A 13,166-nucleotide genomic window follows, 5' to 3' on the forward strand; every position below is an offset into this window, starting at 1 on the left:
TGTACCTAAATAGAACCTTGCTGATTATCAACAACTTGATACTTCAGTGTTCTTTTGAATTGCAAATTCAGATATAGTGGTAAAATTCATTTTCTAAAATAGGTTTTAGTTTGTGTTGCTTCTTTTGCACCAAAATGTAACATAACATTTTTTTTGCTAGTTATGCTTGTTTTTTCTTTTTACTGTATTTTGAAAATCTATACTATTATTTTATATTGTCTTTTATATAAGATCAGAATATTGAGAAGAGTGGGATTTAAGAGAAAATATTACTGATGAATGATCTTTAAGCAGACACAAAGAGTTAAGAAAAGAACATTTCTCAAAGTAAAACTGCTAAGTTCTCACCAATATAAGAAGCAAATTGTATGTTTGAATAAATCCTGGCTTTGTTGATAAAATATAAATGGTTAGATAGCAACTTGTTTAGAAAATTCTAATTTTAATTAGATCAAGTTTCCAAGAAACAGAGAGTGGATTTCAAACATTCTTCATGGACTTTGCCTTATTTTTTGCAGTTCTCATCTAACAAGGCTTCTTTCAAGTAATTACTCTGGCTACAATTTGAATTCTTAAGTAGAGTAACCACTAAGCATCTGAATATCTTCTCTGATGTTTTCATATTTAGATATTCCTCGCTATTGTGGGCTTCTGTAAAAGTCTCATATGCTTGTATAAATGAACATAGTCGTTATGTCTAATTTTAATAGGTGTAATGTCTGAATAAGGAATTTCCCTCTATGATAACTCGGATTACTTTCTCCCCCGTTTATTTCCATGAAGAAAAAAAAATTTTTTTGAGACGGAGTCTCGCTCTGTAGCCCAGGCTGGCGTGCAAGTGGTGTGATGTCGGCTCACTGCAACCTCTGCCTCCCAGGTTCAAGTGATTCTCCTGCCTCAGCCCCCCAAGTAGCTGGGATTACAGGCACCCACCACCATGCCCAGCTAATTTTTTAAAAATATTTTTTAGTAGAGACAGGGTTTCACCAAGTTGGCCAGGCTGCTCTTGAACTCCTGACCTCAGGTGATCCACCTATCTCAGCCTCCCAAAGTACTAGGATTACAGGTGTGAGCCACTGTGCCCAGTCAAAGAATTACTTTTAAAGTTATTATTTGTGAGATTGTGAGAGGTTTTAGATTACTATTTAAAAGATTCATTTTAATTGATTTAATTGACTTCCTTCTGAAATATTGGTTTTAGTTATTTGCATAACAAACTACCTCAAATTTAATTGCTTAAAACAACAATCATGTTATTAGCTTAATGTTCTGCAATCTTGGCTGAGTTCAGCTGGGTAGTTCTTGGTCTGGTCTTGGTAATGGTCACTTGTGTGGCTGCATTCACTTGGCAGATGGACTGAGGACCGGACTCAGCTGGGATGCAGGAATGACTGGGCCTCTCCTTCTCCATGTGGTCACTCCACGTGGTTTCTCCAGCAGGGTAGCTGGACTTCTTACTCCCAAGAATGCAAAAGCAGAAGCTGTAAGGCTTTCTTAAAGTTTATGGCTAGTATTGGCATAGTGTTACCTCTGTCATATCCTGTTCGTTAAAGCTAATCATAAGACCAGTCCACATTTATGGGGAGGGGACTATACAAGGATTTGAATACTGGGAGGCCTGATTCATTGGGGCCAGCAACTTAACAGACTACCACAATACCCTTAAACAGTTATTTAAATGAGAGTTTAGGAGTAGCCAACTCTTCACCTTTCATTGTCTGAAAATGTCTTTAAGTTACCCACACTCTTTAATGAATGAAAGCATAGCTAAATGTAGAATTCTGGGTTCAGAATTAATTACCCTTTACACTTTAAAGATATTATTCCATTGTCTCCTGGATTTTATTGTTATGTCAAGTCTGCAGGAAGTTCAAATTTTTTGAGGGTTATCTGTTTCAGTGTAAGATTTTAATTTAATTTTAAGATTTTAATTTTCTATATAAAAGGTATTCATAGTTACTTATGATTTAAATATTCCAGTTTGAACATTATAAATTTTAAAATGTTTCCTTAAGTCTTTAATTTTAAGTATTGTATAAAATAAAAATAACGTCTTTCACTTGTTTGACATTTAAATCAAGTTGAACAAATGAAATATATCTTAACAATGACTCATTTACGAAACATAGTCAATTTCTGTTAGCATTTTAAATTGCAAGTTTGTTGATTTAATTATGTTCTGTTTTCCAGAAGTACCATTCAACCAGCAATCTCATTATTGGGTATATACCCAAAGGAATATAAAGACACATGCATGCATATGTGTTCATTGCAGCACTATTCAGAATAGCAAATGCCCATCAACTGTAGACTGCATAAATAAAATGTGGCACATATACACCATGGAATACTATGCAGCCATATAAAGGAATGAGATCTAGTCCTTTGCAGGAACATGGATGGAGCTGGAGGCCATTATCCTTAGCAAACTAATGCAGGAATAAAAAACCAAATACCACTTGTTCTTATAAGTGGGAGCTAAATGATGAAGACACATGGACACATAGAATGGAACACCAGACACTAGGGCCTGTTGGATGCTGGAGGGTGGGAGGAGGGAGAGAATCAGAAAAAATAACTAATGGGTACTAGGTTTAACACCTGGGTGATAGAATAATCTGTACAACAAACCCCCATGAGACAAGCTTACCTATATATAATAAACTTGCACATGTACCCCTGAACTTAAAACATTAAAAAATAATAGTTATTATATTCTGTTTTCTTCTCAAATACTTTAAACATCTTCACAAGGAAAACTTAAAGCTATGACAATCAAAACATTTCCAAATACTTAAATAATTTCTATAAATTCAATAAAATCTAATAAATCTTATAAAACCTAATAAACCTTGTGGCTACTGTGGGCTTACTACCTATGGGGTAGCCCTGTTTCACAAGGAGAAGAAAAAAAAAACCTAATAAATCTTGCAAAACTTTGTAAATCTGATAAATTCAGATATATTAAATATTTTAATACTGTTTATCAACTTAATCAGATTTCCCTGAAATTGTCAGCACAACACTAGTATTTGATCAAAATTTTTTTGACATAGTGTACTAAATAACAAATTATAGATTTAATTGTCTTTGCATTCTCTTCTGTATATTTGATCTCAAACCTTCCCAGAATTAAAAAAGTTTACCAACCATTTACCTTAGTAGTGTGAATCCTAGAATATTGGTTTTGAGTATTCGTAAAGCATTAAATTTGTTTTATATTTGTTTTGAAAAGAAACTACTCTATAACCAGTCTTTACTTGTTACCCTATGAGAAAAAATGTCTGATATGCTATTTGTATTTAATCTGATCCATGGCTAGGTATTACTGTGATTATTACAGACAGTGTTAACTGACAAAAATTGTATGTATCTATACAAAACATCATTACAACATGATGTTTTGAAATATGTATACATTGTGAAATGGCTAATTAAGATATTTATTTCCTCACATCCATTATTTTTGTGGTGAGAACACTTAAAATCTATTATTTTAGCAGTTTTCAAGAGTACAATACATTAACTATAGTTAACATGTTGTACAGTCATCCCTCAGTATCCAGGGGATTGGTTTCAGGACCCCTATGTATACCAAAATCCACAGATGCTCAAGTTCCTTATATAAAGTAGTGTAGTATTTGCATATAACCTATGGACATCTTCCCATATACTTTGAATCATCTCTAGATTACTTAGAATACTTAATACAATGTAAATGCCATGCAAATATTTGTTATTGTGTTTTTTTATTTGTATTATTTTGTTGTTTATTTTCCTGAAAAGTTTCAATCCATAGTTGGTTGAGTATGTGGATACAGAACTTATGGATAGAGAGTACCACCTGTACATCAGATCTTTTAAACTTATTGTTCCTCTCTAACTGAAATTTTGCATCCTTTGACCAAAAAAGTCTCCCCAGTCCTGCTCCCTCCAGAGGGGTTTTATTGATGACAGATTTTGCTTTATGCAGTTCACTTACTAAAACATCAGTATAACTTAAATTCATCATACATACATCTCCTTGCAGTAGGTAGATGTAAACTCTGTTGTCTGAGGATTTTTCAGGTGTGGAAATTGCTGTCATATGATTTTAACCCAGTAGAAAGCATAGCATATACATCTCCAGTTTGGGGCGGCTTATTTGCCCCAACTGTCACTGTCACCTTAGGCAGCTGTCATGTTAAACAATTGTCCCTGATTGTTTTGGATGAACACCTGGTCATGGGGTGAGGCAGGGGCAGGGTGGCGGGGGTGCGTAATTCACTTTGAGGGCTCTGAGTCATGTCTATAAAGATGAACCCTGCCAGCCAGGTTAAATAATGACAGTTCTCTGAGTTGGTATTTGTGAGACACTCCAAACCCCTCCTGCTTCTTCCAGTAACTGATAGACTTCTGGTTTTCCTCATAATTGCAGGGCTCTTGGTTTTCAAGGCTTCTGCAGAGGGGAGATAGGAGGATGGAAACTGCATGAGTTAGAATATCATCAAACTTGCTTTTGTTATCAAGATTAAGCCATTTTTCTTGAATAAATGCTCCTTAGATTATTGCATGCCTTTGGTTAATTTCCCGAGTTCTAAAAAAGAACTCGGGAAATTGATTTGGATGACTTTTGCCAGTGTATTCATTGCTTTTGTGGAGAAGCAGCTTTTTCAAACGTCCTTACTCTGAAATTAGCACTGATGTTCTGTCCCATTAGTTTCCATGTTACAAATATCTCCTTCCATCTGCCATCTCTATTAGCTTTGCCCATGGTGTCTTTCGTCGAGCAGTTATCCTATGTTTTTTAATATAATCAAGTTTTTACCTTATGGGTTGTGTACTGGCTATTTTAAGAAGGGTTTTCCTACCCTTGGGTAACAAATGTTTTCTCCTACATTTTCTTCCCTTGATTTTATACTTTTACCTTCTATAATTAGGTCTTTAATCTTAGAGTCCACCATGTGTGCACTATTAAATAGGGAATCAATTCCATTTTCCAGCATGGAGTCAACCACTTTTCTGAATACCATTTATAAAATAATCTGCACTTTCCCCATTTACTTATAGGACCTCCTTAATTTTATGTTAAGTTTCCATATATAAATGAGTTTGTGTGCAAGCTCTCTGTTATGTTACTTAGGTTAATTTTCAGTTCTTGGATCAGTACCAAAATATTTTAATTATATGGATTTTTATCTGGTATTAATATCTGATATGGAAAGTCTCAATTATTTACCCTTTCAGAGCTGATCTATTTATGGGATTTATTTTCTATTTAAACATTGAAATGTATGATATTCCTCAAAATATCCAGCTAGAATTTTGATTGGGTTGTGGTTACATTATATATTAATTTAGGAAAAAGTCACCACTATAATAAAATATTATCATCCTATTCAAGAGCATAGAATGTCTATTCAGTTCTACTTTTAGGTCTTTAACAGAATTAAAAATTTTTCTCTATAGAGATCTTGTGAATGCTTTTTTAATTTCTAGAAACTTCATACTATATAGTTTGTTTCTACTAAGAATATGTTATTTTTTATTATATCTTCTATTACTATATACAATAGTTACACTGTTGTAGAGAAATGCTCTTGATTTTTTATTTTTATACATTTATCCAATGTCTGTTTACTTTGCCATACTCTTATTCTCATAATTGATGGAGTCTTGTGGTTTTTCTACTCAGGTAATTATATCACCTACAATTACTTTTCTTCCCCCTTTGTAATCATTACACTACTTTTTCTTTTTTATAGTATTTACCAGGGTCTCCATTAATATGTTAATAGATAATATAATAGTTATCACTATTGTAAAGAAATGCTCTTTTTTATTTTTATACATTTATCCAATGTCTGTTTACTTTGCCATACTCTTATTCTCATAATTGATGGACTCTTGTGGTTTTTCTATTCAGGTAATTATATCACCTACAATTACTTTTTTTCCCTCCTTTGTGATCATTATACTACTTTTTTCATTTTTATAGTATTCACTGGGGTCTCCATTAATATGTTAAACAATAGAATTTTAGTTCTGAGTTTTATGGGTATAATACTTAGAATTTCTGTTGTTTAATCCTTATCTTTTCAGGAAACAAAATTTTGTTATTTTCTTTCTTATATCTCAGACATCCTCTTTGATTTATTTCTAGTCTTGAGTTCTTCCTCTAGTTTTTCAAAGTAGGTCTGTTTTTTGGGGAAATCATCTGAGGCCTTCCTTTCCTCCCTGTATTTTTTAAATTTTGGCTTCACAGTTAAATGAAAATTTGGTTGGATATAAAAACTCTAGGCTTAAAGTGCTTTTCCTTTTAATATTAAAAAAATTAATTATCTTGTGTCCAATGTTGCTGTTGAGAAATTTGATATTAACCTGTTGTTACTCCTTCATAATTTACCCTTTGAAAGCATTTATAATTTTTCTTTGTCCCAGATGATCTTAAATTTCTCTATTAAATGTCTTAGATGTGAGTTTTTCCTTTATCTGTACACTGCAGGATTGAGAGGAGAGTGAGAAGCCCAGCTAGGGTGTAAAATTTAAGGAGGCACTCGCTCCCAGGGTCATGCAAGCTCCTCCTTAAAGTTTTGCATCCTTTGTGCCTCACTGCCTCATCTTTCTCCGGCCCCTGCTACCTGTTGGATATTTTGTGAGCTCTTTCAATCTGAAGTGTTTGATCTTTCTTTAATTCTTGGATCTATATCATCATCATTTTCTCAAATATTTCCTTCCCTTCCCTCTATTTCTTCTTCGTTCTGGTGTTGATACTTCCACCTTCCATGCCTCTGAGCTTTTCTTTAATATATTTCTTTATCCTTTCCTGCTGCCTTCTGGGACAGCTTCTCAGTCTGATTTTCCAGTTCATGATTCTTGTTGTTTAGACCATCTATTTTCTTGTTTTAACTGTTACATTTTTTATTTCTAACATTTTAGATCATTCCTTTTTATGACCTGTTCTTGTTCATATTAACAATACCTTCTTCTGTATCTTTGAGGATATTTGTTATGCTTATTTTAAATTCTTGGTATATTGGTTCTGATAATTCTGCTTCACACAGTATATGTTTTAAAATTTTCTTTCTTTTATAGTCAAATTTATGGTAGATCATGTTCCCCTAGGGGAATCAGTAGCCCTCTGCAGGCAAAGGCTGAAGACCAGGGTCTGGTTTGTGTGCCTGCCACTAAATTTAAGGAAAGAAAATGAGACTCAGGCTGGAGAGCTTCTGGTACCAGAAACCCTATTTTGATCATTGTTAATTACTGTCACTCTACTGGGCTGGTCCTCTAGTCAGGAATTCACCCTACCACCCTTAAACTGTTTTTTAAAAAAGGCATCACTGAGAAGGCAGTATACTGATGTTTTAATTCACCAGCATTGATGGTTGCTGGGGGAATGATGCAGGAAGAAATGCCCAAGGGGGCAACATGTCCCCGTTTTCATCAGCTCCTTATCCTGGAGGGACTTCTGTGCTCTTCTGATATTACTGTGTTGACAACAAATGACTAGGCAGTTGCTGCCAGTTTCTGTGGCCCTGGGCAAGCATGATCTTCCCAAGAAAATGTGAGGGAAAGTCAAGAGCGGATTTTAAAAGCTCTCCCCCAACCTATTCTCTCTTGGCTACATCTGACCTTCCTACCCTCCAGCCCAAACTGCAACTAACCCTTCATACCAGCTCACTAAAGCGTTTGGGTTTCTCACAGTTTTTTTGATAGCTCCGGTTCCTGTGTCCTTCTCCCTTCCATGGTTTCCCCTTTTGTCAGGATACAAAAGAGCTGGCCCTTTGCTAACTTTGAAGACTCCATAATTTGACCATAGCATCCTAGAGACTTCACAAACGCTGCCCTTAATTTTCACAATGCCAAAAGCAAATTATTATTTTCTTCATTTTAGAGAGGAGGAAATAGAAAATTTCAATGAAGTTCAGTGATTTTTTTCAAAGTCACAACTAAGAAATGTGGTAAAGCCAGAATTCGAAAACATGTCTATCTTATTCCCAAATGCATGCTTTGGATATTTCATTACCACCACCTAATCAATGCCTACATTTGGAGCTGCTTCATTCTGTCTATCCACGAAGTTATGAAACTGTGTTCAAACATACTCATATTCTGTGAGTTGGACCATGATATTCATCAAAAAAAAATGGTCATCTTTTCCCACTTGGTGGAAAATAAGTTATGCATAGAATTTTCTGTGTCATGCTTATTAAATCTTTGCACTGCCTTTTTTTTGTGTTCTAGCAAGTCCTAAAAGAAAGGTAATGATTTAGTAGAAAATGAGTTTTGAGCAGTTGATTGCAATTAGAAATCAAGAAAATGTTAACAGTTAACTTTTTTATACTGCTAACTGGGAGAAGATTGCCATTTTGTATCGTGTAATGTCTAAGTATTTGAATACTCATTATTCTTGCTAATAAAGTTAGCTCATAACAATGTCTGAATATCAAAGTGAATTCATGAATGCTTAATAAATGTAAATTTACTAACATTTTTCTTATGTATTCCTCTAATTTTAAAGGTGTGATTTTTAAAAATTAAATTTTTTAAATAGTTAATATATGCATATAGCCCAAAATTCAAATGGTACAAAAAGATATACAGTGAAAATTGAATCCACTTCTCCCCACCTGTGTCCTCCAGTCACCCAGTTCTCTTTCCCTACAGTCACCACTGTAGGGAAAGTGGTGACTTTTCCTACTGTTACCAGTTTGTTACATAGCATTTCGTAGATACATTAGGTGTACATAAACTCTTACATACTTTTTTTTTTTTTTGAGACAGAGTCTCGCTCTGTCACCCAGGCTGGAGTGCAGTGGCACGATCTTGGCTCACTGCAACCTCCGCCTCCCAGGTTCAAGCGATTCTCCAGCCTCAGCCTCCTGAGTAGCTGGGACTGCAGGTGTTCGCTACCATGCCTGGCTAATTTTTTTTTTTTTTTTTTTTGTATTTTTAGGAGAGATGGGTTTTCACCATGTCGGCCAGGATGGTCTCGATCTCTTGACCTTGTGATCTGCCCATCTCGGCCTGCCAAAGTGCTGGGATTACAGGCGTGGGCCACTGCTCCCGGCCACATACATATTTTTTAAGGGAGAAATTTTTCTCCTTGATAGAATTTTACTTCACTAAACTCTTTTTATTGCCAGCAACAGTACTGAAAGTTGCTCTGATTCTTTAAATAACTTTCTCTGCTAAAAGTAAAACTGAGTTTTAAAAATTATTTAACATGTTAAACATACATGGAGCAGAGACCAATATAATGAACTCATATACTCATCAACCAGATTGAAAGATTATTTAAAAGCGATTTTTAAAGGATTTCATACTCTTGCAAATTTTTCAGAACCCCTGTTATTGGGTGAAACGAAAAGAATTATGTGTTCAACTACAACTGCAGCAGCCCTAGAGTCTTCCAATGGATTCCATTAGTGCTAGCTTCAGCATACAATTTCTAGTCCATGGCCATAGCCACTGGCCAAACTATAGATTCAACATAGAATTTTTCATACTCTTTCTAGTAGTGAAAAGTTAACAAATTATAGTTATGCTTTCCCTAAAACATATTGGTATCTGTGTAAAAAGCATATCTAACAGTTTTTTTTTTTTTTTTTTTCTTAATGAGACAAGATCTCTCTTTCACCCAGGCTGAAGAACAGTGGTGCAGTCATGGCTCACTGCAGCCTTGAACTGTTGGGCTCAAGTGATCCTCTCACCTTGGTCTTCCGAATAGCTGGGATCATAGGCACATGCCACCATGCCTGGCTAATTTTTTGTAGAGATGGGGTTTCACCATGTTCCCCAGGCTAGTCCTCAAACTCCTTGGCTCAAGCAATCCTCCTGTCTTGGCCTCCCAAGGCATACTGGGATTACAGGTATGAGCCACCATGCCTGACCATATTATTATATTAATTTTAGTTTTAAAAATTACTAATAATTCCACACGTGGGGCTAATTTGATTATTTTGATTTGGTTCCTTTCATGAAGAAAGAATGGTGAATCCATTCTATTTATTATTTAGATGTGTGTAAATAATCTTGCATACTTAAAGAATTTAGTTTTGTTACCATATTTTATAAAGCATGAATATTATTAATACTGATTATATTTCCATAAACAAATCTAGTTTTTTGTCCTGACTTCACAAAATCTTTTTTTCAGTTCCACTTGTCTCTCCTGGTGCATCAACAGAACTTCAAAACAATTTTATAGAATGTATCTCTTTTATACATCAATATGATGCCAGGAAAACTCCAAATGAGCCTCTCCGGGGAAAGGTGAGACAGTATTTAGAATTAATTATTTAATACTTCAAGACAGAGTAGATTTATAGAACTTTAAGCCTTTTCAAGTCATAATTATCTTTCTAAACGTCTATTTAAACAAACTACTATAGTTATTAATAGGCTAGAATCTTAGCCACATACCATAGGAAAATGTGAGGAATAATAGTATCCTAGTATGGTGGTGCCACCTGTAGTCCCAGCTACTCAGGTGGGTGAGGTGGGAGGATTGCTTGAGTCCAGGAGTTCAAGGCTGCACTGAGCCATAATTGTACCACTGCATTCCAGCCTGGGTGACACAATGAAACCTCATCTCAATCAATCAGTCCAAACATGTGAATCAGTCTTTGGAATTTGGTCTACTTAAATTATTGAAATAATTTGTATAAAAAAAAATCAAGGCATGCTGGGTACAGTGACTTGATGCCTGTAGTCCCAGCTACTCTGGAAGCTGAGGTAGGAGGATCACTTGAGTTTTAGGCCAGCCTGGGCAACATAGCAAGGCCCATTTCTAATAATAATAATAATAATATCAAAGCAGTTTGACAAATGTTTTGATATGCTTAATACATGTGTGTGGCAGGGAGATGCATATAAGGTTTATAAAGCCAAATAGAAATGTCATTGTCAATTATTGGATTTTTTCCAACTATAGATGTTTGCTTTAATATTTCATTATTACTTATCTGTTCATTAGCAGTAATAGGCATTTGGGATGTAATCATAAATTCTTAGGTCTATGAACTGTAGTTTTGTTGTATCCATAGCAATCTTTAGAGCAAGAAATGAAATTTGATGTAAATAGTCTATACGGTCCAAATGATAAAAAAGTTGAGAATGGGAGATGAGCTGCTGCTTCTTTGACTTTCTGCTTTTTTCCTTCCTGTTCATTTTCTGATGTACCCTATTTTATAATTTAAAAGGTTCACCCATATATGGTGGTGTCTAGTTTGAGACTAAGGTGACACCAGTGAAGAGGCAGAGAAGTGCCTGCGTCACTGACTAGGACTTGAGCTAACCCACAAACTCAGTTCACAGCTGCATCTTCCAGTAATCTGTGTTCTCCTGGTTAATGTCTACTTTGTTTTCTTTTCCAGAGACATGGAGCTTTTGTACACAGAGAGATAAAACCAGGGAGTAGGCCAACAGTTCCTAAAGGAACAGAAGTAGTACTGAACGCTCCAGGGTCACGTTCATCAGAACAGTCCGAAAAAACAGAGAAAGGAAGCTCAGCGGAAAGCAGAATGATCTCACCAGGTCTCTGCCAACAAAATTCCCAAGAGCTGTTAGAGACTAAAACTCACTTATCAGAAACAGACATCAGACAGGCAGCCAAGGCATGCCCCAGCAATCCTGAGAGCAGAGAAAAGATCGCAGGCGCCACTCAAACAACTGTAGGAGATGCTCTTTTCACTAGGCACAAGCCTTTAAATCCACCAATTAAAAAATCAGAATAAATTACGTTCTTCAGATAAAACTATAATCCCTAGAATATGGGGAAATTTCACAATCATCATCTTGGCCCTCACATTTGCTTTTCTGTTACCAGTAACTTCAGAACATACAATTTATGTAAATGGAAAAAGAGAAAAAAGACAATTAAAATACAACCAAATGTTATTAATAAGTGTGGTCTCCAATAAGTGGAGTGAGACATTATTTCTATGTCACATTCTTCATAAACACAACTTTGTTTTGCACAACAAATGAACATAATTAACAAATGTAAGACTTTTAGAAGAGAGGCCCTGTTAGACGTAAGTGACAGCTTTGGAATCAAACAGAGTTGTAATGTTGGCTTCACTTCATTCCTTAAGCTGTGTGACCTTGGGTAAGTAACTTAACCCAACTTCAGTTTTTTCAACTGTAAAATTAGCAAAATAGCAACTTCATAAAATTATTGCGGATGTGATTATGCACATTGATCAATAAGTGGTCAATGTAATCATATCATCACTGCTACTATAATTCAATTTTCAATTTAAGGATAATGTTCTCTTATATATTTAAATTTTCCTCCTTATTCTAAAACTTAGAACTCCTCCATATATAATTCAGAGTGTGAAAATCTAAAAATACTTCTGCCAGTACAAGATGCACATGCAGACACATACACACTTAATTCAAAGACGTGTGGGTACTTAGAATATTGAAGTATTTTCTAAATTGTTTTCTTTTTACTCAGATCATTTCTAACACCAACTCAGCCTTTGCTTTTAGGATGAGTTTGGTAAGGATTAATTCCACCTTGCTTTCTGGATGAGTTTGGTACGGATTAATTCTTCTTCCAATTTCGTGTGTTTTGTGTGCCGCGATGTATTATAAGATATGTTATATTGCATACAAGTGGAAGCAGGTGGAGTATTCCTCTGCTATAAAGAGTGTTTACAAATTTCCATGGGGGAATATCAGCTGCTCACTATTATCTGCAGTATTGGTAAGACTACAGCTTTATCTTTATCCCTTTATTCTCCATTAAAGAAATTGTAATACATTGCAAAATAATGAATATCATTGTTATATATTGTTTTGTGTTGGGGACTTCTAGTTCTTGCCACATATATATCTCCAATATATATTTTGGAGATCTTTCCTTGTCAACACATGTAGGCTACCTTGTTATTTTAATAGCTCCATCGTCTTCAATAGCATAGGTATACTACTATAAAACTGGAAAAATAAGAATGCAAGTTTTGGCATGAGGGCAGGGAAGGGAGAGGTTGTCAGCATGTTTGGAAAAAGATCTTAAAACCTAGGGACTTGAACTTTTATCCTCATTGGAACAGGGATGGAACCTTATGTCTTCCAAAGTAGAAAGATAGAATTGAAATCTGCATAAAGCTAGAACTCTCGAATGACTGGCCTGTCAGTACAAGGCAGACTCCTCTCTACTCATATAACCA

At 35.1% G+C, this 13,166-nt stretch overlaps 1 protein-coding gene across 2 annotated transcripts in view; it reads left to right on the forward strand.

Moving 5' to 3' along the window:
* CIMIP6 (ciliary microtubule inner protein 6) overlaps positions 1-11,887 on the forward strand; it is a 29,897-nt gene extending 18,010 nt beyond the window's left edge. For both annotated transcript variants that reach the window (XM_017859050.1, XM_017859051.1), the window contains exons 4-5: positions 10,142-10,257; positions 11,361-11,887. In XM_017859050.1, the coding sequence (XP_017714539.1) occupies positions 10,142-10,257; positions 11,361-11,720 (476 nt within the window). In that variant the 3' untranslated portion in view covers positions 11,721-11,887. The remainder of the gene's footprint in view (positions 1-10,141; positions 10,258-11,360) is intronic.
* The last annotated feature ends 1,279 nt before the right edge of the window (positions 11,888-13,166 follow it).

The sequence above is a fragment of the Rhinopithecus bieti genome, unplaced genomic scaffold, assembly GCF_001698545.2.
Source record: "Rhinopithecus bieti isolate Rb0 unplaced genomic scaffold, ASM169854v2 scaffold_47995, whole genome shotgun sequence".
In the NCBI taxonomy this organism is placed as follows: Eukaryota; Metazoa; Chordata; class Mammalia; order Primates; family Cercopithecidae; genus Rhinopithecus; species Rhinopithecus bieti.